The 23,528-nt window shown below is 33.8% G+C and overlaps 1 protein-coding gene across 9 annotated transcripts in view; it reads right to left on the bottom strand.

Annotated features, from left to right (window-relative positions):
• The window catches only part of STXBP5 (syntaxin binding protein 5), a 134,015-nt gene that overhangs the window by 8,021 nt on the left and 102,466 nt on the right, over window positions 1-23,528 (bottom strand). For 2 of the 9 annotated variants that reach the window (XM_070733681.1, XM_070733683.1), the window contains 7 exons: window positions 19,863-19,928; window positions 15,872-15,931; window positions 15,726-15,773; window positions 9,992-10,042; window positions 4,140-4,379; window positions 2,478-2,847; window positions 196-361 (listed from right to left, as the gene is read on the bottom strand). In XM_070733681.1, coding sequence (XP_070589782.1) covers window positions 196-361; window positions 2,478-2,847; window positions 4,140-4,379; window positions 9,992-10,042; window positions 15,726-15,773; window positions 15,872-15,931; window positions 19,863-19,928 — 1,001 coding nt within the window. The remainder of the gene's footprint in view (window positions 1-195; window positions 362-2,477; window positions 2,848-4,139; window positions 4,380-9,991; window positions 10,043-15,725; window positions 15,774-15,871; window positions 15,932-19,862; window positions 19,929-23,528) is intronic. The other 7 variants (XM_070733682.1, XM_070733687.1, XM_070733686.1 and 4 more) reach the window with 4 other exon arrangements.

Below are 23,528 nucleotides of genomic sequence, written 5' to 3'. Positions count from 1 at the left end.
TACCCACCTCGGAAGGATGGAAGGCTGAGTCAACCTGTTTCAAATTGAAACTTTAAGATGCCTGTAAAATATCCACACCTTAAAGAGATGTATGCTGAGTTGGAAAAGAAAACACACACCATACATCTATAATTGGTAAAGAAATAGCACATTCTTCAATAAATGCTTTTCAATGACAATACATTTAAAAATTACCTGCAGGTTTTCACATGTTTCTTGGCTATAAGTAATTCTCTGGATTTCTGTAGGTGAGACAAGATACAATGCCTGCCCATTGTTGGTGAAGCAAAATGTTCTGGCTATCCTCATGTTGGTTAGTGGTAAGTAATATACGTCCAATAGAGGCCTTAAACTTGGCAAACTTGAAAGAACAGATTAAAATTTGTTAAAATAAAGCACAGTGTCTTGTTATAGTCTTCCTTAATAAAGCTTTATAGTATAATACATTTTATGTTTTCATTTTCTTTTAAAAACTCATATATTGTTGACTCCATAGCTTTGACCTACAAAAATCTGCCTAAACAGGTTTTATCATGTTGTTAAGAGTCTGTTTGACTATGTGCATAGGACAATCCAACTATTTATCCATGTTAACTTTTCTAATGTTAGATTATTGCATCAGGTAGATGGAAATAGTAAAGAAAACATTTGTATTTAATTTACTGATGTTGTACCTGATAAATGGCAAAGTCCAAAGAATTACATATTTATATTTATGTTCATATTCATTATCACAGATCATTATGCATACACTCCCAAATTCTATTTAAATAATTGTACTGGAAATTCTCAACTATTCATTATTGATAATCTAAACATGTAACTAAATATTAAAATCCCAGGGTGGGTTTTTTTTTTGAGGGAGGGTATTCTAATCACTACAGAAAACTTCCGTGTGATGTTTCTAACATGCTCCTTTAATTCCTTGAAGTATGGAACACCCAATTAAAATATATTAACAGAAGCTTCTAAGGAGATACAATAGAAAAGCACAAATTTATCATAAATTTTACAGAAAATTATGTTATTCTTGCTTGGAAATACAAAGCTCTTCTAACTTCTATTAGCAATATTGAAAAATATATTTCCATCTAGCCCCTGCTCCTGAGAGTCCCTACCCAGAAAATGCTACACAATCTAAAGAAAGTTGTTAGCAGAAGGAATCAATTAGACACCATTCTAAAATAGAACAAATAAATCAAATGTTTATGAAGGACTAACATTAGACATTTAGCTGCTTACTAAATGTGTGTATATATATTAAATCATAAAAAATATAATTTGAATATGTTTGCAAATAAACACCAATATTTTTTTAGCAGAAGTTCAACAATATAATCAATATAACCCTAATCCTAACTTTGCCTGTCTTCCCTTTTATTCTTTTAAAATAAATATTACTGCTTAAGTCATAATATCAGAGCATCTTCCCCATAAGAAAGAATTGTGAAGTTTGTTACTTTTTGACAAGCAGCTTTAGAGAAATGGGTAAAAGAATTATTTGGTATATGAAATAAGGAAATAAATATTTTAATCTTTCTTTCAGATATCAAGATAAAGATAATATATCCCAAACTAATTAAAATAGTTTTTAATGTAATGCATAGTTAAACAATAGTATTTCATATTCTCCAATGAGCTGATGATTATCAATTTAAATGCATTTCAAAGGGTATATAGAAATAAAACTATTAAGTAAAACTTTTACTTCCTGATTGATAAATAACGCTCTTAAGTGGGGAATAAATGGAAAAGAAGTATTTATTCTGATGTTTTGCTTGTGAGTTTCTGGACACATTAGTTAGCACATACACAGAATACTTATTTTGGTGAGGACTGAGCAGCAGAGGCCTTCTGGTATTCTTTTAGGCCTAGGGTCCCAACTAACTTTTTGCTGAGGTTTTGTCACACTCTATGCCATATGGAAGTGCAAAGCAGACAGCTGTAAATCCTAATTGCGAAAAAACAAATCTAGATTCTAAATCACTGTTATAACAGTGCCAGGCCAATACACAGTTTTTAACTTTAATGTTAAGTAGTTCAGACCAAATCAAGGAACTCCCTTCCTCAAAATGAAGACAGCAAAAGGAAAAATGCACAAATATTGTGTTATTTTAAAAATTCAAACTATATCACCCAAGCAAACGAAGTATAGTTTGCTGATCAAATTGACAAGAATGTAAGATGAAGGACTAAGGCATCTCTCTGTCTGCAGGCAAAAGAAAAGGAACCAAAGTAGGATTTGCTCCCTTGCTCATCTACAGACAGCACAGGGGATATTATTAAAAAAAAGAATTATTTTTAAGGCAACAGAAGAAAAAAAAATCTGAAGTAAAACAAATTCTAGGAAATCAGTCCATTTAGGGACAGATTTAGATATATATGTAACTATGTTAATTGTCCCTTTGTATTTTTATATTGCAATTTATTTCCAAGGGAACAGATACACTTTCTCCTTTTAGCAATTAACACCTTACCTAAAAGTCATTATATGTCCATTGGCACAGAAACAAGCAAGACAGATACTGTTACTGAGTGCCACTATATCACTGCGAAGGACAAATGAAGTCTCTGTTATATTTTGCTTATAAGTACAGTTCTGTGAGGGCAGTGATATAACTTTTGCTTGCTTTTCGGAGCATATCACTGCATATTGGTTTTCAATCATTTCCTGAGAAGAGGATGGAGATACTGAGACAGGCCGACGTTTTTTCAATTTATCCTTTTCATCCTTGTCTTCAGGAACATTGTGTTCTCTCCAGGGTTCATGTGCAGGTGGAACTAATGATCCTGTTGTGTCCAAAAAAGCCATTCTTAAGACTGCTCCTTTAAGCCTCAGAATAGTTCCTAAAATGAAGAAAATAGTGATATTTCTCAGGGCTGCACATAACTCAAGGGTATTTTCTTTACATTTTAGTAGCTACTTTATCTGTAAAATATTCTAATATCTACTCTGTTCATAATAGACTCATTTCATGCATCTCAGACATAACAGTTGAAACAGAAACTTTCTGAATTGGAAGCATTTAAAAAAATTGTTAAACTGCAAAACCATTAGAAATCTGGATAGCTATTCATAAACACAAAAATGAATTTCTACTCTGTTCACTTCTTGTTAAAGGAAACTTTGATAAGATAGATAACCTTCGTTGTCACTTATTTCTGTGAAGATATTGGCACATATTAAAAAATGAGATTATATTGCTCGTATGTATGTTTAAAGGTAAGTTAAAGGTTTCTAAAATCTGAAACATAGAATGTAACATTATTTCTTAGGAAGTTGGTGGATTTCCTTGATACAAGCTTGAAAAACAGGTTTCCAATTAATCTCCTAATCTAAAAAGGCTTGAAGTGGCATTTCTCAGTGGCAGTGTTTGTGCTGGAATTGAAGTACAGGAGACGCCTGGGGCAGAGTTAGTTGAAGGCCCTGAGCTTCTATTTCAGCCCCTGCCACTGCTATGCACAGCACCCAAAGGGGCATATGATTAAGTGGCTTAGTAAACCAACAAAGGATTGGTTTCATGCTGGAGTATTGCTGCTGCTATGTGTGAAAGGACAGTGAACACTGTCAGCGGTGACAATCTCTCAAGGAGAAGAGACTTCACACCTTATCTAATTTACAATGTTTCTTCTTAATGTGAAATTTTGTGAAATTTTACAATGATTATTTCATATTTTTATTTTTAAGACTTTTATGGTTTGTTGACCTGCCTTTTACTTTTAAGATTTTATTTTAAAAACATTTTAAAGTAAAAAATTAAAGTAAATATGTACATGCCAAAACCAAATTGGTGAAATCATTTTTTAAAAGACTACATTAAAAGACATTTAAGATAAATTTCCCTTTTCTAATGAAATGCACGCTAATCAAAAACAATCAGTCAAAGCTCTCAAGTTTTTCTATTTAAAAATATAGACACTTCTCTGCAGATTATTGCAGAATGAACTAAGAACTAATAGTACTGTGTATTATTAGCTTTTAGTTCATTCTGCAATAATCTGCAGAGGTGTCTATATTTTTAATAGAAAAACTTGAGAGCTTTGGCTGATTGTTTTTGATAGTATAATAGTATAATAATATAAAGTGTAATAGTAAAATCATTGTCTTGCTAGTTCATTGTTTCTTGCTAAATACATACCACTGGGGGAAACAATTACTGGTTGAAGCAGTCTTTGTTCTCCTCCTGGCGGTAAATTCAGTGCAATGACTAAAACGGTGCCTAAAGTAGTCCCAACCCACAAGCATGGAGAAGGTGATGTATCAGCTTTTCGGGTGAAGGTTTCACAAAAGTGGAGAGCTGAAATTGCTTCTCGGGATTCCTTATCAATGCTGGTTACACTAGAACTTCTGGATCGGCTGAAGGAATTGTCTCTAACATCTGAAAGATTTTGCATTAATTAAACATACCGCAATACAATATTATTGTTACTATTTCATACTTTATAAAACATATTATACACAGTATATGCACCTCTAAAATCACAACTCATTAATGTTAGGTTCATATCAGACATTACATATATTTGGAAATGTAGAAACATGCTCATTAGACAGTTAACTGACTATAGCTCCCTGTGAATTGTAGATCCAGAAGAGAACTTAGACATGTATGGTATACTTAGGTCATACTACACAATAATATTTTGAAAAGGAGAGTAGCTACCATTATAGTTTTCTCAAAAATAAATGTTACATTATACACGATGTACTACTTCAAACATATACAGCCATTTTCATTGTGATGAAAACTAGGTGCAACACACAGGAATGGAAAACTTCTTTCAAATCTGTCTCTCTGATATACTCATACACAGAAATATAAAACTATGAATTCCAGTTTTATTGGTGAACAGTCATTATGATGGCATTTTAACCTAATTTCAGTAATTTCAATTAGTGATACAAAAAGGAAATAATTATATGGATGTTTAATTATTGGAAACAGCACAGAAAAAACAAAACAAAACAAGCATAGTTATCCAGAAAAAAATTAAAAACCAGACACTGAAACATGTATCAACAACATCCAACCACGTAACCTACTGAATATGGTTTTAAAGATGATGAGATTGGAAAAGATATGTTTACAAAATAGTAAAGGTTATTAAGAGCGTGATAAAATATAGTAAATGTACCAAAGCATAATTAAAAATAATTCATGTGAAAAATCTGTTTGAAATTATTAGAAGGGAAGTAGAAAGTTATTTCTTCATCATCTTTTCAATACCATTTTAAAGATTTGGAGTATGTCTTGTAGATTTGTAATTTAATCTGCAAGAAGCAGACTCTGATAATTTTAGAGAACATACTAGATAAAAAGGTATTTACCCTAGTAAAGCTATATTGTACATATTATATTATATATTAGAGGCAACAACAACGCATAATGTGGGGCCCTTATGGCAATAGTATGCCAACTGAGAAAGCTTTGCATAGGGAAATAATATATTCCAGATGGTTTTGTGAATATTTAATTATACTATTTATTACTGCCTTAAGCTAAGTTGTAAATTTAGAATTTTTCAAAACTGTAATTTTAATATATAGAGCAGACAATTGGATACAGCTATAAATACACTCTCAACTGTATAAGCAATATTTGATGGATCAATTCTAGTATGTTTGAAAAGAAACTAAAATATTCCTTAAAAATAAAGGCTCTTCTTGGATATACTCATCACTGTACTCTAATAAACTCTGAAAAGTACGATTTGTTTAACTTTTAAAAAATATAGTGAAAATGATTGTAGAAGCAGAAAAGAATGCTAAACCTTTTGAATATAAATTGACCCAAGTAAAAATAGTCCAATGTCTCATAAACAGATGCTACCCATTCCTTGTACAATATGGCTCTTCTATAACTTTTCTCCTTACCTACAAACTTCTGAAGATGAAACTTAAATACTTTAGCCACCTAACAAGAAGGAAAGACTCACTGGAGAAGAGCCTAATGCTGGGAAAGATTGAGGGCAAAAGAAGAAGGGGATGATAGAGAATGAGGTGGCTTAATGGAGTCACTAAAGCAGTCGGCGTGAGCTTAAATGGACTCCGGAGGATGGTAGAGGACAGGAAGGAGTAGAGGAATGTTGTCCATGGGGTCATGATAGGTTGGACATGACTTCACAACTAACAATATCCCACAAATCTTTTTCTGAAATTTTCTAAAATTTCCAGAAAACTTTTGAAGCTTTCTAAAGAACAAGAGTCCCAATTCCACTTTTTCCAACAGAAAAAGTTCTGTTACCAGAAACAGACTTCTGATTATACTCACTGCCCAGGTCTTATATCTTTGGAACTACAGTGATCCATCTATTATTGCGAGGGTTCCGTTCCAAGACCCCTCGCGATAATCGATTTTTTGCGATGTAGGGTTGCGGAAGTAAAAACACCATCTGCGCATGCGCACCCTTTTTTCTCTGGCCGCGCATGCCTAGATGGTGGAGTTTGCGTTCCCCGCCGCCCACGCAAAGGGGAAACCCCGATTCGGCTCCTTGCTGCTGCTGTGCTACCGAGCAGATCAGCTGCTGGGCGGCCGAAGGAACCTTTCCTGGGTCTTCCCCCTCTTGCTGGCGGGCGGGCGAGCGGCGGGCATCAGCGAGGAGCCGGGGTTTCCCCTTTGCATGGGCGGCCGGGAAGACCCAGGTTGGGGGTTCGGGGGGGTGCTGGGAAGCCCCCCAGGCCGGCTGCGACCTTTTAAAACAGCTGCGCCGCTTCCCAGCTGAGTCCTGAAGCCAAACGCGGAAGTTCGCCTTTGGCGTTTGGCTTCAGGACTCAGCTGGGAAGCGGCGCGGCTGTTTTAAAAGGTCGCAGCCGGCCTGGGGGGCTTCCCAGCACCCCCCCGAACCCGGGTTGGGGGCTCGGGGGGTGCTGGGAAGCCCCCCAGGCCGGCTGCGACCTTTTAAAACAGCCGCGCCGCTTCCCAGCTGAGTCCTGAAGCCAAACGCGGAAGTTCGCCTTTGGCGTTTGGCTTCAGGACTCAGCTGGGAAGCGGCGCGGCTGTTTTAAAAGGTCGCAGCCGGCCTGGGGGGCTTCCTAGCACCCCCCCGAACCCGGGTTGGGGGTTCGGGGGGGTGCTGGGAAGCCCCCCAGGCCGGCTGCGACCTTTTAAAACAGCCGCGCCGCTTCCCAGCTGACTCCCGAAGCCAAACCCGGAAGCGGTTTTTTTTAAATTAATATTTTTTTTAAATTGCGATATAGCGTTTCGCGAAGATCGAGATCGCGAAACTCGAGGGATCACTGTATAAGAATTCTTAGTCCCTCTTAAGATCAAAATGTTTTGCAAGTTTTGTTACAATACAGTCAGCATGTTTTTATAATAGCGTTTTATAAACTGCTTTTGGTTTTTAAATAAAACAAAAGAATTGATAAAAAGATGAAGAATTACAAAAGTATTCATATAAAACCTTACTATGAACAAAAATTGAATGTCTTATATTGGTGAATTCAGCCTCTTTTGATTAAGTTTATATTTATTTGCTTTACAATAAAATACTTTCTGGACAAAATAACATTTTAAGAGATGTAGAATTCTCCATAAGTAGTTCAAGGTAGCATCATGCTTGAATAAAGTTATTCAAACAGATTTTAAAGTGAGTTCAGCCCACTCTACTGATATATCCTAGATAATAAAATGTCATAATAATAAAATGTTAACTTAAATTTCAGTGAGGCCAGGCTTTAATTAATCATGAATTAATTTTATGCTCCTTAGATGCCCCTTTTATACAGAGATTTTGGGGAAAAAACCCATATTCTGCCATTAATTGCAAAGTATTTATTTCTATTTTTATTTATTTATTTTGTCCAATACACAATAATACACAATGAAGGTCAAAGAGAATATAGTAGAGAAGAAATACAAGATATAGGAGACTATAGGACAGGGGATGGAAGGCACTGTAGTGCGCTTATGTACGCTCCTTACTGACCTCTTAGGAATCTGGAGAGGTCAACCATGGATAATCTAAGGGTAAAATGTTGGGGGTTAGGGGATGATACTACAGAGTCTGGTAATGGCCCATGTAGTTTCCCCCTTGCCCATGTAGTTTCTGTGTATGATTCGACTGTGTGCTTGTTTTTTATATATTGGGGTTCTTTTGGATTTTTTAACTTAAAACTGTAATTTAGATTGCTAAATATTAGATTTGTTACTATGTATTGTTTACCATTGTTGTGAGCCGCCCCGAGTCTACGGAAAGGGGCGGCATATAAATCCAATAAATCTAATCTAATCTAATCTAATCTAATGAGTTCCACGCTTCGCCAACCTGATTACTAAAATCATATTTTTTGCAGTCAAGTTTGGAGCGGTTAATATTAAGCTTGAATCTGTTGTGTGCTCTTGTGTTGTTGTGGTTGAAGCTGAAGTAGTCCTTGACAGGCAGGACATTGCAGCTTATGATCTTGTGGGCAATACTTAGATCATGTTTAAGGCGTCGTAGTTCTAAGCTTTCTAGGCCTAGGATTGTAAGTCTAGTTTCGTAGGGTATTCTGTTTCGAGTGGAGGAATGAAGGGCTCTTCTTGTGAAATATCTTTGAACATTTTCAAGCGTGTTAATGTCTGAGATGTGATGTGGGTTCCATATCCTGGCTGCACAGACACTACCTATCACCAGTGGCTTTATTTTAACTTAAGGATGAGCAAGCCATAATTACAGCATAGGTAGTCAGATTCTGTGCAGCAATAGTGGGGATTCCTCGCAAATATGTGTCTTCTTCACCATAGCGATATATATACCAACTGCAGCTAGACTTTAAGTGTCTAATTCACCATAACTAATTTATACAACAAATGTGGCAACCTTGTTTATTCCTTTCCCTATTAAACTGACTATAGGTCTCACAGCTTATGGATTGTAATTTTAGTAGTATTGACCATTGTTCTGTTTTTTTATATATGCTGTGAGCTGCCCTGAGTCCTTGGAGAGGGGCGGCATACAAATCCAATTAATTAATTGATTGATTGATTAATTAATTAAACAAACAAACAAATAAATGTGTAATTGACAGACTGGATTTTACCATAGATTTTATCTGTTATTTATTATTTTATCTTACAACTTTTAATTGTATATTTACTGAGTGTTTTTGTTTGTTCTGGTCTCTGGTCTATGACTGTAATAAAATTGAATTGAATTGAATAGTTTCATAATATAAATATAACTAAACCTTGCAATTTTAAAAAATCTTCTATAAAGTGTTTTTGAAGGTAATACTATCTTCAGAAACAGTTATTCAGACCCTTACATCCATGAACAAGAAAATTTTGACATGCAGAATAAAGAGCAATGTTAAATCTTATTAAGGCAGTTGATATTTTATATGTAATGGATTTAAATCATTAGAAATTTAAATATTTATTTAGTTGCAGATTAGACCAAGGATATATCTATTTATATACCAATAAACTACAGGTTTAACATATCAAAGCAGGTTTAAAAATAATTTTCATGAAAATTGTCTGAACTTATTATATCTATATTCTGCCATTTCTCAAAAAAGAGTGATACACATGTATGTGTATGTATGTGTATATCTCCATTATTTTAATGTCTCTGTATAGAACATGGGAAAAAGCTGATCCTCTCTACCAAATTTATGGCTAAAGCGACATTTGTATTTGCATTTCCCATATAATTACTTATCATTATTATTTATTCCAAACTGAAAATGATGTACGATTTCCTTATATTGTTGTTTTCTATTGAAAGTAATAGTGTAAGTTATGAAAATTAAAAATAAACTATGAACAAAATTATACTTCTGTGGGTGAGATTTTCATGGCTTTTAAGGAGGAATATAAAAGTAGTTTCAAACTGAAGGCAAAGAAATTGTAAACATGCACTGCATCAAATCTTGAACTGAACAATGAAAAATAAATGGAAATTTTCCCTACTTAGATGTGTGAAATTTCAAAATACACAGTGTGTATTTTATAGCCTCTTGAAAGAGTATAAACACCATTAATACAGGCTTTGAACAAATACTTACCTAACTCAGGTTTCAGTTCAGTTGGTAAGCTTAATTTTCTAGACATCTTTGCTGAAAAATAATGTATAGTTTTGTAATAAAACTAGAATTATCATATTTTCAGAGAATATGAAAAAATTAAAATTGTCAGTTTTCAAATTCAGAATTCATATATTAGTTCTAAGCAAGGAAGTATGGGTATGTAAACAAATATTTATGAAAAGTTTAATTACAAAGGTGCAATGAGAGTATGACAATTACTTTTTCTGGAATTAAAGCAAGTTAAAAATACTAATGTTTTAAATTATTAGGTTTTCAAATGTCTTTATTGTGGCACATTAGATATTCCGATTTATATTTGTGTTCCCCCAAATACATATTTTAATTAATACTATCAAGATGGAGCCAAAGTTATTTAAATATCTTTTATAGTCTGTCCCAAATACTGCAATTCTAAAATGGCAAAGATCACAGAAAATTGCCAAGGGATTGAGTCTCCAAAAGCCCCTGAATGTTAGAAACAGTTTCAGATTTATAGGGAAACTAAAACGGGTAAAATATAGGGCTACATAGGGCTAACAGAGATATACTATGGGAGAAACTACTAGCATATTTATAAATGATGCTTTCTGGCAGCCATAGCAGACATTGGGATGAGTGACCATTTTCTTTCCAATGACAGACAATGCTGTGTCCCACTATTCTTACTCATAGCTTGTGTAGGGAATAGGAAAAGAGGTTTTCAAAAAAACATTCTGTCCCTATTATTTAGGACAGATATAACCCGAATAAAGAAGATTCTATTATTTGGTTATATAATACAAGATTTATCCCTTAAAGCTTGCAGTTGCTAAGAATAAAACTGTTTCTTAAAGCATATTGTGATACATCTTTTTTAAAATAAATAAATAAATAAAAATAAACATGTTTTACATCAATAAATAAGACAAGGTCATGCTTTGCAGGAAAATAAAATATTAAAGAAATACACTATACTGGCTAAAATCTAGAGTCAGAAAGCTTGAAAAGAATCTAAATGAAAAAGCCTTGTAACATAATTAGAACTGTAGCTACTATAAATATATCTTTTTCATCAAGGATCGTTGGAATTACTGAACTGTTTCCAGGAAGTTCTACCAATTTCTTTTCTTCTTCAGAAAATACAAATTATGCTAATAAAAGGCCTGGGGGGATTGAGCTTTGTAAGGCTGTTATTTGCTACTGCATTTTGTTTTAGAGTAATTAATTTGTCTTATGGGTAAGTGGAGTAAAATTATTGTTTTATGTTATGTAAAATCAGAGTTTGTATTATATTGTGTATATATTGTGTATATATGAGGACCTGGATTGTGGGGGCAATATGCTGACTCTGTTAAAAAGTGCTATTGCTAACATGTTGTAAGCCGCCCTGAGTCTAAGGAGAAGGGCGGTATAAAAATCAAATAAATAAATAAAATAGCTTTATATGTTGTTAGCTTAGAAAGTAATTGTACAGTTTAATACACTCTCTGGTATTAAGAATCTAGACAGCTTAATCCTTATTAAATATAATTTTGACAGAATTTAATACAATTATTTGTTTTTATTTTTAGAGGAATTTTCCAAAATCCACAATGGAAATCTTTTTACCACCTTGAAGACAGACAAAGACAGCAACATAGGTTCAGGCAAACTTGAATCCACATAAAAAGTTTTAAAAGGCTAAATTTCTATAGGCATTAGAAACCTGAAGATTGGAAATTAAAATTAGTATACAACAGTTCTCCATCGTTTTCTTATTTTAAAAAATGTACCTTTACCTTAACCATTAGTAAATATTCAAGTATACTGCATAATAACCAATAAAAAGTTTACATATGGCCAAATAATATCTAATAAATGAAACAAAAGAGCATTAACTATTATCTGATTAGATAATCCAAACATGGAAACAGTGGCTAAAACTGTATTTCACCCAAAACACACTCTAGTATAATAATTTAGTTAATTTTAATCAAATGTCACTCCTTTTTAAAACTGCCACCCACTGTAAACAGAAGGACCAATTTGACTTTATTAGGCCCAATATATTAAAATAATGTTGGTATTGAATTTATGCACGCACATACACACACACACACTCTTATCAGGGCAAATTCTATATAATCCACAAAGCAGGAAAAAATTAGTCACCAATGGCATGACATATGTTACACATCTAAATCCTAAATCCTGAAATAATAATTATATATCATACATTAGATTTCCATCTGTCAATTAAAAATTGTAATTTTTTAATTGACAGATAGAAATTTGGGGTGCACTTAGAAAATTTGCACAATGGCAAAATTTCCATAATTGAATTATCAAAAGATAACACTACTTTGAACACATACTGCATATTACAATATCCTAGGTTCTTGGGAGAATGTGAAGTGTAGGAATGCCATACCAACTAAAGAACTGGCAGCTGAAATTTCACATTAACAATAGAAAGTTTTATTAAAATCTATTGATTTAAAATTTTATATGCAAGACTAATTTTATATGTAAGACTATTCAGTACACCATTTGCTACTTTTATTCTCAATTCTACTTAATTAGTGTTAAATAGTTAGTTGCATTGTTTGGACTAATTTTGGCACCACCTCATCTGTCAAATGGACCTCTCCATCTTGTCCCCCTTATTAAAGAAACCTATGATACATTTAATCCAATGCTTTTCTAATTTTATACAGAAAAAAATCATGTTGCCTAGTTTATCTTTTTGACAAACATCTGCAGATAAAAACTTTTATTTGCTGAAGTTGATTATTGTAATTAGGGTAGAAAATTGAACTAGAGATTACTCCGGCTTAGATTTGCTTTCTCACAGGCTTATTGTTAACAGGAAGTTTGGAGAATTCTACTGTATCTACATCTACATCTACTGTATCTACATTGAATGGCAAGAGGAAATACAGTCGAGAAACTAGTATTTATTTGTAAATTTTAATGAACTTCCTTATGACATTTGAATCTACCAACCATTCTCTGGAAATGAAAGGAATTTTTATCTGAAAACAAAACTTCATGAGATTGGTAATTGTAGGAAGTACTTTTTGATAGACCTATGAATATGAATTTAAGCATTTCTATAGATTTTTAACCTTGAAATAAATCTTGTTTAATTTTGACCCAGGAGAAAAAAGTGAAATCCCCCCCCCCCCCCACCATTTAATAATATAAAGTGGTGCTATGAAACACAAATATGCTATATACATCTTGATTTACTGATAAATTAATGTTGCTGTAGTCGAACATACAGTATATCCCCGTATGATTTCTCCATTAAATAACAGGTTGGTAAAAACTGAATTATAATTCGCAAATGGATCTAAAATAAGATTAATACACTGAAAGATAAACATTTTATCTTTCAACCAAAAAATGTGATGCTCTCTTTCCAAACTATTAAATTTGCTATGATATATTTTGAATCTGAAGAGCAAATGTAATAGAACAGAGTGCACCTTCTAACTTCCTCTGACTTACATGAATCAAGCAATCATTTTCTTTGTTTTTCACTGCAATCTTAGTCCTCTGAGACCTACTCAGGCAAGCAGAAAAACAGATAAATACTGAACCATATAGTCATCAGGCAAAGAAGCAATGAATTCTTTTCTCTTCTCTTATGAAAATATCCTCCCCACATCCCAAGAACACTAATCTCAACTCTTATTTTAAGAGAACTATGTGTCAGAAGAATAGCAACAGGAATAATGGTCCTCTGCCCTGGCCACTAGTATGTATGAATGATGACTGTGTGTTGTTTTATTGGGTTTAAACTTTTTATTGTTGCTATTTATGTATTGGGGTATTTTAAAATGTTTTACTATGTTTTATTGTTCTAAGCTGCCCTTAGGAGAAGGGCGGCTTATAAATTTAATAAATAAATAAATAAATAGATAAGTAAGTAAGTAAGTAAGTAAGTAAGTAAGTAAGTAAGTACAGAAAAGGCTTGTAGTTGCATCAGTATTAGATATTTTTGGTGCGATACAAAAGTTTACAATATCTAGAAAATTATGTTTATTTTTCATAATTCTAAAAAAATTAAAATGCATTTACGTCCCCCCCCATTGTTCATTCCAGTTTAATTCCCCAATTCATCAGGAAAAAAGTATATCACTTTTTTTGGGGGGGGGGAGCTTTTTTTTCTTTCCCCCTCTATAAATATTAGTTTTGCAGCTATTTATCTGGAATAATTATGTGACCCCAAGTCCCCAACTACTTCTCCATTTAGATATTATTTAATAGAATGAGTAATTTTTATTTTTCTCTGCTACTTAGTCAAAGCAATTGCTGCAAGTACTCATAAGTGTCTTTATTTTGAGTAGTTTTATTTAAATTGTAGATGTCACCAGACTAATGGAAACAAATACATTAAACCTAAGTACTTTTATTGTTTTATAAGTATTGTATACATTGGAACTACTGTATTTCCTATTCAATGCATCCATCTTTCTCAGTTTGTAGTATTATCTGAATGGCATAGGATCCAATCAGAAGAGCCTAATATTGATGCTCCTAAAATAATATATAATACATTTTAAAAATCTACATTGCACTGCTAGTACAACATAAATGTATCTAGCATTATCTATATTATTATTATAATATAGATTTTTTCAAAATGATTTTTTTTGGTTAAAAGTACTATTCATTCAATGCTGTTAATATGATTTTAAAAATGTATTTTCCCAAACCATCAGCTATAATTCCCATCACCATGAACTTCTACTCAATTCTACTTTCAGAAAAACTATAAGGTAAGAAAGTCACTGATTTCAACACTCTCACTCAAAACCTGGAAGTTATTAGTCAATAATTGTATCAAATATGCAACCAAATAAGAACAGACATAACTTATTAATTTATCAATTATTAATTTATCAGTTGCCATGAAAAGCAAGTTTCAAATGAGCCAAGTTCTGGGCAAATATATATATATTTTCTTTGATAATTGCTAAATTACTAAAATCATAAAAATAAAAATGACAGGAAATGAAATATAGGGAAGAAGAAAAGCCTCTATAGTGCAATAATGTAATATATACTCAAGTAAGCACCACTCAATTAAAGTACATACTCCCAGATAAATAGCCAAAGAATCAGAGCCTTAATTTAAATAGAAAACCGGTGACTTTATACTTTAAAATAAAAGTTAAAAAGCATAATAACCATATCCAAGCAAGAAAATATACCTATCTCTCCTGTTTGTTAATTCATCATTCACCATAGTTACATCCTTACAACAGAAGGGTTCAATCATCATTCACATGTACTGCAAATGTTACAATTTTCAATTTATTGTCAATTATATTAGTTTGGTTAGCAGTAATTCAAATATAAAAATGTGTGATATTTTATTTCTTAAAATAGGAAAGGATCTATAATGATTCATTTCAAGATAATTAGATCTATTCAAGAGTACCGAGTTACAAAAGATTTATGCAGTAATGCTAACACGATTGAACTTCTTCAATATTTTAAACCAGAAGCCTTTTTTTTTTTTTTGGAAGAGCAATGTGTGCATAAAATTAGAAAAAAAATTAAGAGCCCATCTCCTTGATTAATTGACAAAGCAAAGTATTTTAGAAAATAAGCAAATAAATGGTTAGGAGAGTATTAATTTAACAGTAATGCACTGCAGCTTGCTTTGTTTTACAACTGAATTAAGCGCTGCATAGAATAAAGTGCCAGGAAGGAGCAAAGGATATTTTTTTCTAGTTCCTACCTATATCACTGGCTATCATCTTGGAAAACTTTCTGCTTTTGGTTTTCACTGCAAATAATATTTTGATAGAAAATGTCAATTTACTAAAAAAATTAGCTAGTGAAATCAATGATAATACTGTACTCTTAGAAATAAAAATACTATACCCTTTTCTATAAAATTATTCATTTTTTGTTCATCACCAGAATTGTTGGGGGAACCAGAACCTACATGAATGAAGACAAGAATGAAAGGAATATAAAGAAAAGAGGTTCAAAACAAATACACACAGGCAAAGAATTGGAACAGATTATAAAAATAAAGAAAGGACCCAATGTCCTAGTCTGCATCAAATGCATTGATAGTTAAAATATATATCACCACTGAGTATGGATAACTTTCATATTTAATTTTTTTGTACTGGTTAGAATGTCTATGTAATGTTCAGTTTTCCAATTATACCTCCTTCATCGCTTTGACGCCCACAGAATTTGTAAAAGGACCTCAGTTTCACAGACAACTTTGTACTTCCTATGTCACTATATCATTATGTTTTCATTCAGTCACCATCCATGTCATTATGTTTCATTATTTTGACTAAAGTATTCATTTCCTAATGAAAGGTAATCAAACTCCGTCTATTAAACAAGGGCAGATGATACATAAAATACTTTAAAATTAAAAATACTTAATTTACTTTAATACTGTAAAGAAAAAGAAAAATGTTTAACAAAAAAGCTCATAGTGCATAATGACAATATAATTTATATTTTAAATTCCAATGGTAAATTATGTATATATATATATATATATATAGTCAATCTAAATAAAAAAGAAAATAAATAAATAAAGATTGAAAATACATCAGTGAAAGTTTTATTGAATAGAAATGATAAAGTGCCACTCTTCATTTCAAAGTAGAATGATTTTTCTATGACCTGCAGAAGAAGAACTGGAAAAAAATCTGTGCACAGTGATTAATTTATATGAGATTCCTGCTTTTAAAAAAAGCTCAATTAGAGAACTTCTCAGAACATCTGCATAGGGCAAATTTCATATGTGTAATCTATAGAAGAAATGAAGAGTAACAGAATCGGCTAATAAAATTGAATTAGTGCATATTCAAAGGTTAGGTTAGGATTTGCATGTTAGTTACAAGGAAAAAAACTCCATTACATTCTCTAGGATAGTGGTTCTCAACCTTTCCAATGCCGTGACCCCTTTATACAGTTCCTCATGTTGTGGTGACCCCCAACTATAAATCTAGTGCAACTTCTTCCAACAAAGCTTGAAGGTGATTGGCAGGAAGGTCAGAGGGGCATTCCCACTGTAAACGCCTGATTGGTCGGATTGTAAAAATATGTTCCAAGGTGCAGAATAGAAGCTTTAGTTCCTAACACCATAGGAAATTTGTTCTTTCCCATGGTCTTAGGCGACCCCTGTGAAATGGTCATTGGACCCCCAAAGGGGTTCCGACCCCCAGGTTGAGAACCACTGCTCTAGGATGACTTACCATTAGAAATCACAATCCTATCTAAATTGAGATGATTCATGCACAAAAATGAAAATACAAGGATACGTGTATTTACTATTTCTTCAGGAGTATTTAAATAAAATTTAAAGCTGAGTTGCTTTCCTATATATCAAAACTTCTTAAGAACTAATATTTTACTTACCTGTAAAATTACTTCTAAAAATAACAGGACCCGATGGAAATACTATTTTATCGGCGTATAAGACGCACCTTTTGGGTCATCTTATACTTCAAATGTAGCTTTTTTTGAAGCTTTTTTTTTCAGCCATAACCAGGTGCTAACCATCTTTCTGGCTTCTTATTCCCTCTGAAGAAGTTTTTTTCCCAGCCCTAAGTCTTTGCAGACTTGTTTTCATTCCTATTCCCTCTGAAAAAGTGGTACTTTTCAGCCCTAACACGGTGCTAACAACCTTCCTGGTTTGCTGCATTTTTAAAACTTCCTACTCCTTCCAAAACAGTTTTTCTATGCAAAGTCTTTGCAGGCTTGCTTTCATTCCTATTCCCTCTGAAAAAGGCTTTTTTTCAGCCCTAACCAGGGTATAAGATAATGTTCTGAAGCTGAACAGACTAAGGATGCTAGCCAGATGAATACCTGGTAGGTAGATTCCCCCCCCCCCCCCCTATTTTCCTCTCCCAAAGCTAAGTTGCATCTTATTGTCTGGTGTGTCTTATACTCTGATAAATATGGTACTTCTTTCTAAAAATCAATGTTGAATTATGGATCTTTCTTTCTTTCTTTCTTTCTTTCTTTCTTTCTTTCTTTCTTTCTTTCTTTCTTTCTTTCTTTCTTTCTTTCTTTCAAATGATACCTAACTCTATTCTCCAATATTGGGTAACATGGTAATTAAGCTCAAATAAGTAAGGGACTCCTCTCAAAATAAATTAAATATGTTTTTTTTAAAAAAAAAAACCATGAAGATCCTGCAATTATTCCAAATTATAGCATCTACAGTATAGCAGTATAATTTTTTTCAAATTTCCAACTAATTCCTAAAGTCCTTCCCATCAGCAGTGGATATTATTATTATTATTAATTATTAATTATTATTATTATTATTATTATTAGAGATCATCCAAGGGCATGGGGTGAGGTATCATCAGTACGCTGATGATACCCAGTTGTACATCTCCACTGCATGTCCAGTCAGTGAAGCGGTGGAAGTGATGTGCCGGTGCCTGGAGGCTGTTGGGGTCTGGATGGCTGTCAACAGACTCAAACTCAACCCAGACAAGACGGAGTGGCTGTGAGTTTTGCCTCCCAAGGACAATTCCATCTGTCCGTCCATTACCCTGGGAGGGGAGTTATTGACCCCCTCAAAGAGGGTCCGCAACTTGGGCATCCTTCTCGATCCACAGCTAACATCAAAGCACCATCTTTTGGCTGTGGCGAGAAGGGCGTTTGCCCAGGTCCGCCTGGTGCACCAGTTGTGGCCCTATTTGGACAGGGAGTCACTGCTCACAGTCACTCACGCACTCATCATCTCGAGGTTCGACTACTGCAATGCTCTCTACATGGGGCTACCTTTGAAAAGTGTTCAGAAACTTCAGATCATGCAGAATGCAGCCGTGAGAGCTATCATAGGGCTTCCTAGATTTGCCCACGTTTCATCAACACTTCGCGGCCTGCACTGGTTGCCGATTAGTTTACGGTCACAATTCAAAGTGTTGGTAACGACTTATAAAGCCCTTTATAGCATCGGGTCAGAATACCTTCAGAACCGCCTTTTGCCGCACGAATCTCAGCGACCAATTAGGTCCCATAGAGTTGGCATTCTCCGGGTCCCGTTGACAAAACAATGCCATTTGGCGGGCCCCAGGGGAAGAGCCTTCTCTGTGGCAGCCCCAGCCCTCTGGAACCAACTCCCCCCGGAGATTAGGAACTGCCCCCACCCTCTTTGCCTTTCGTAAGCTCGTCAGGCATGGGGAAGCTGAGCCCCTGGGTTATATTATTTATGTATGTTATGAGTGTGTTGTATGGTTTTTAAATAATGGGTTTTAGACTTCTTTTAATGTATTAGATTTGTTACATTGTTGTTATTGTTGTGAGCCGCCCCGAGTCTTTGGAGAGGGGCGGCATACAGATCTAATAAATAATAATAATAATAATAATAATAATAATAAATCATTTTATATGCTGACTCAATTATGAATATTTTTGATACCATCATGCCAAAGTAAATTATCACTCTCATTTGCAAAATTTCATTTCTGATTAAAAATTTATGCTTCTTAATAGAATGATAGAACAAATTTCATATTTGCCTATGGTTAGAAAAACACTGCATGAAATTTCTGGGATCTACGTTTATTTGAACCTCATAGTCCCAGGTAATTAAGACACTTTCTCTACATACTGTAATTATTTTTGTTGCCAATAGTATACATAAATCATAAGCAATTAAAATTGATATGGTATAAGGATAATTTGTATGTTAAACGAAGGACAAACTTTTCACCACAGAAAGATATTAAGAGAACCACATACTTGCTTGAACTGTATATATGAAAAATCATTATGAAGTTCATTGTGAAGTACCTTCTGGAATCCAATCAAAGAACACTTCTCCCCAACCATATAGCATTTTGAAGTATTGTGTAAGCTATGTGCAAGTTTAATTAATTACCTGAAGTGGGTGACTTGCAACGATCTTCTTGTACTGTAGTACTTTCATTAATATCACAAAGACCAGCTGTAAAACAGAAAGCATACAATAGACTTTTTTCAGATTTTTAATAAGATTTAATTTGGAAAATAAAATACACAAGTTTTGTTTATTGAGACCAAGTGTTTAAATGTAGTATATAAAGTGCAGCTGCACAAAATTAATCTGGAACATAATACAATGTATGGTACAAACAGCAAATGAAACAGAATAACCATTCTTTTAAATTTAACCCTCCCTTTTCAATCTCTGACCCCAGTACTCCCTTTACTGTCTCTGACATTATCTTTCCTTTCACTTTATACTCACAATTAACTGTGTGGATAGCATATTTTTGTCAAAGTTTTGCAAACTGGTTTGTAAAAGACTATTCCATGTTAAAGGACAGATGATTAGTATATTGAAGTGAACAGTGCATCCCCAAAAGACATTTTGTAGGCCCTGGTTACCTTCCCCCTAACAAAGTACAGACCAGACTGGTAATTTAGGGGGAAACCTGTGTTTGGCAAAATACCAGGGGAATTATGTAAATGATCAGATGGAGTGAGGGAAAGAAAATGAAAAAGGGCTATGAAGAGCAATGAGGAGGTGAGGGAGACAGGTGGAACAAATCAAGGATGAGAGAATAAAAGAACAACAAACAAGGTAGACAGGTAGAAATATGTGCACATGACATAGTGTACATAGAAAGTCTCTACTGGATTCAATTGTGCTGTCAGAAGATTTGGCATATGAGGGTGGGATCTGGTGATGCTCATACAGAAGAAAAGCCTAAGTCAACATACTTTCTATTTGAAAAGACCAAGCATTAACTATGCTATTTATTTAAGGTCTTACATTATTTTTATTGTAGCTTTGAAGTAACTTTTTAATAAAATCAATTACTGTAGCATTTTATGAATGGCCAATCGTCCACTATGACTCATTTTGCAATGGTATGTATGATACTTCTAAAAATCTCAAATGAACTCTCAAGCCAAAACATTAAATAGTCTTGTATTATAGTAATACTTCACTTTTATTATATATTGTTCCAGGGAAAACTCAATTGTGCATTTTAAATATGAAAAACACTTAAAACATAAATCGTTCATATTGCAATGACACTTCTTGCATTGCAAAAGATAAAACAGTTGTTATTGTTATTAAAGACACTCAATTTGGTTTACACAGTCATTAAAAATAATTCCAATAATGGAATTTGGCCAGACCTCTCCTTATACAAGGAAGAATAAGCCATGCTTCTTTTCATCACGAAAGCATAAACTTTGTTTTCTCAGTTTGAAACATTCAAATGTGTTGAAAGACAACAGATTGGGAAAGACAGTTTATGCTTCAATTCTATTATAAACCTTTTAATTTCACTAAATACTGCATTTGGGAAAAATCAGTATAAGTTACAATTTAATGAGTTATACATAATAGAGTTTACACACTTAGGGTCAAATAAAACCAGATAAAAAGTCTATTAAGCGATTTAATGATGGGAATATCTCTAACATAGGAATCAAAAACTATCCATATCTCATCTTCAATTTACCCATAAAAGATTGAAACTGCACCCAGCACAAAATGAAATAAGCATAAAATTGGGGTTGGGTGGGTTGTAGTATGAGAGATGCTGAAGTAAAACTGTAGAACTAGAATGAAAAATAGCAGAGTATATTGGTTAAACTGCTGAATTAGGTTTGAAATGACCCAGTTGAAATCCAGCTCAACCAATTGCATTACTCTGCTGTTGCTGTGGAGACAAATTGAAGGAGAACCTCAATGTAAGTTGCCTTAAATACCTGCAAAAAGTCAGAATTGATACAGGAAGCAATATTCATATTGAGAGAGAAACACTCTTTTTCTTTGTACATATTCCTATTGACTATTCCAATTGTGTTTTCCCATTAACTGTTAATTTTCACAACCAAGGTACCCAGGTGCTTGGTGAGGTGTTCAGAACTTTTTTGGACAGGCATTTAAACTAGGTAAAGGGGACAGAGATGTAACCGATGTGGATGATTTCTGTCCCCAGACAACGAGGATAAATCAGTTTGTTGAAATGTATGAAAAGGGAGCTGTAAATGAAATAGATGTAGTTGTTGAGGATAAGGGACAAACAAATAATGATAATAATGTTCTTCGGATAATTTGCACAAATGCTCGAAGCTTGAGCAACAAGCTCTGTAAGTTAATGGCCATAATATCAAGAGATAATTTGGATCCGGTTGCCATAACTGAGACATGGTTTAAGGACTTCAATGAATGGGAAATATCCATACCAGGATATACACTGTATAGGAAGGATAGAGTAGAGAGAAGGGGAGGTGGAGTAGCCATTTATGTTAAGGAAAGTCTAAAAGCAACACTAATTCCCTAATTCCAATTCCTATGACAATAATTAAGTGTTGTACCACATGATTCTTCACAAATGTATCTTTTTCTTTTATCTATGCTGAGAGCATATGCACCAAGACAAATTCCTTGTGTGTCCAATCACACCTGGCCAATAAAATTCTATTCTATTCTATTCTAATTCAAGATACATGTAAAGAGCTGGAGACTCTCTGGGTTTGCATACAAACTAAAGAGGGTTCTGTCATTAGATTTGAGGTGATCTATAGGTCTCCAGGGCAATCTGAGGATTATGATAACAAATGGCAGTAAAGGGTTATATTGTGATTATAGGTGATTTCAACATGCCTGATGTTAACTGGAATATCCCTAGTTCCCTTACATGCAAAAGCAAGAATATAGTAGAGGCCCTTACAGGAGCAGCTCTAGCAAAGCTGGTTAAGACACCAACTAGAGGGGAGAATATTCTAGATTTAATTTTTACGAATGGGAACCGGGTTTTAGAGGTTAAGGTGGGAGAAAAGTTAGATTGCAGTGATCACCTATGTTTGTGGTTTGATGTAAAAACCGATTGTGAGGAATCCTATACTACAACTAAAGTATTGGATTTCAGAAAGACAAATTTCAATAAAATGGGGGAATATTTAAATAATGAATTAAAGGACAGGGATAAAACGGCAGGAGCAAGCACCCAATGGACTGTATTTAAAAAGGCTATCTTAAAAGCCATTGGACTGTATGTAAGGCAAATAACTAAAGGTAAAAGGAAGAAGAAACCGCTATGGTTTAGCAATGATGTAAGGACTATAGCCAATGAAAAAAAGTCTGACTATAGGAGGTATAAAGAGTCTGAAAGTACAGCTGACAGAGAGGCGTATAAAATGAGACTGAAGGAGGCAAAACAGATAATATATGCTGCTAAAGCCACAAAAGAGGAAGAAATTGCCAAATCTGTGAAGAAGGGGGATAAAACCTTTTTCAGATATATTAGTGATAGGAAGAAGAAAAACTGCAGCATCACAAATCTTAGTCTGGAGATAATACATACATTGATGGGAATAAGGAGGTCACTGACCATTTGAATAGCTACTTCTGTTCAGTTTTCTCAGAAGGCAGCTTACAATATAATACTATGGGTGGATATAGCATTGCTTCCAGCTGTAGAAATTCAGCTCCAGTGATTTCAGAGGCCAATGTCTTAGAAGAACTTGTACAATTAAAGACAAATAAGGCAATGGGTCCAGATGGGATCCACCCCAGAGTTCTTAAAGAACTCAGATATGT

The sequence above is a fragment of the Erythrolamprus reginae genome, chromosome 1 (assembly GCF_031021105.1).
Source record: "Erythrolamprus reginae isolate rEryReg1 chromosome 1, rEryReg1.hap1, whole genome shotgun sequence".
NCBI lineage: Eukaryota > Metazoa > Chordata > Lepidosauria > Squamata > Dipsadidae > Erythrolamprus > Erythrolamprus reginae.
Note: the sequence above shows the minus strand (reverse complement) of the source record. Positions and strands in the feature narration are given on the sequence as shown.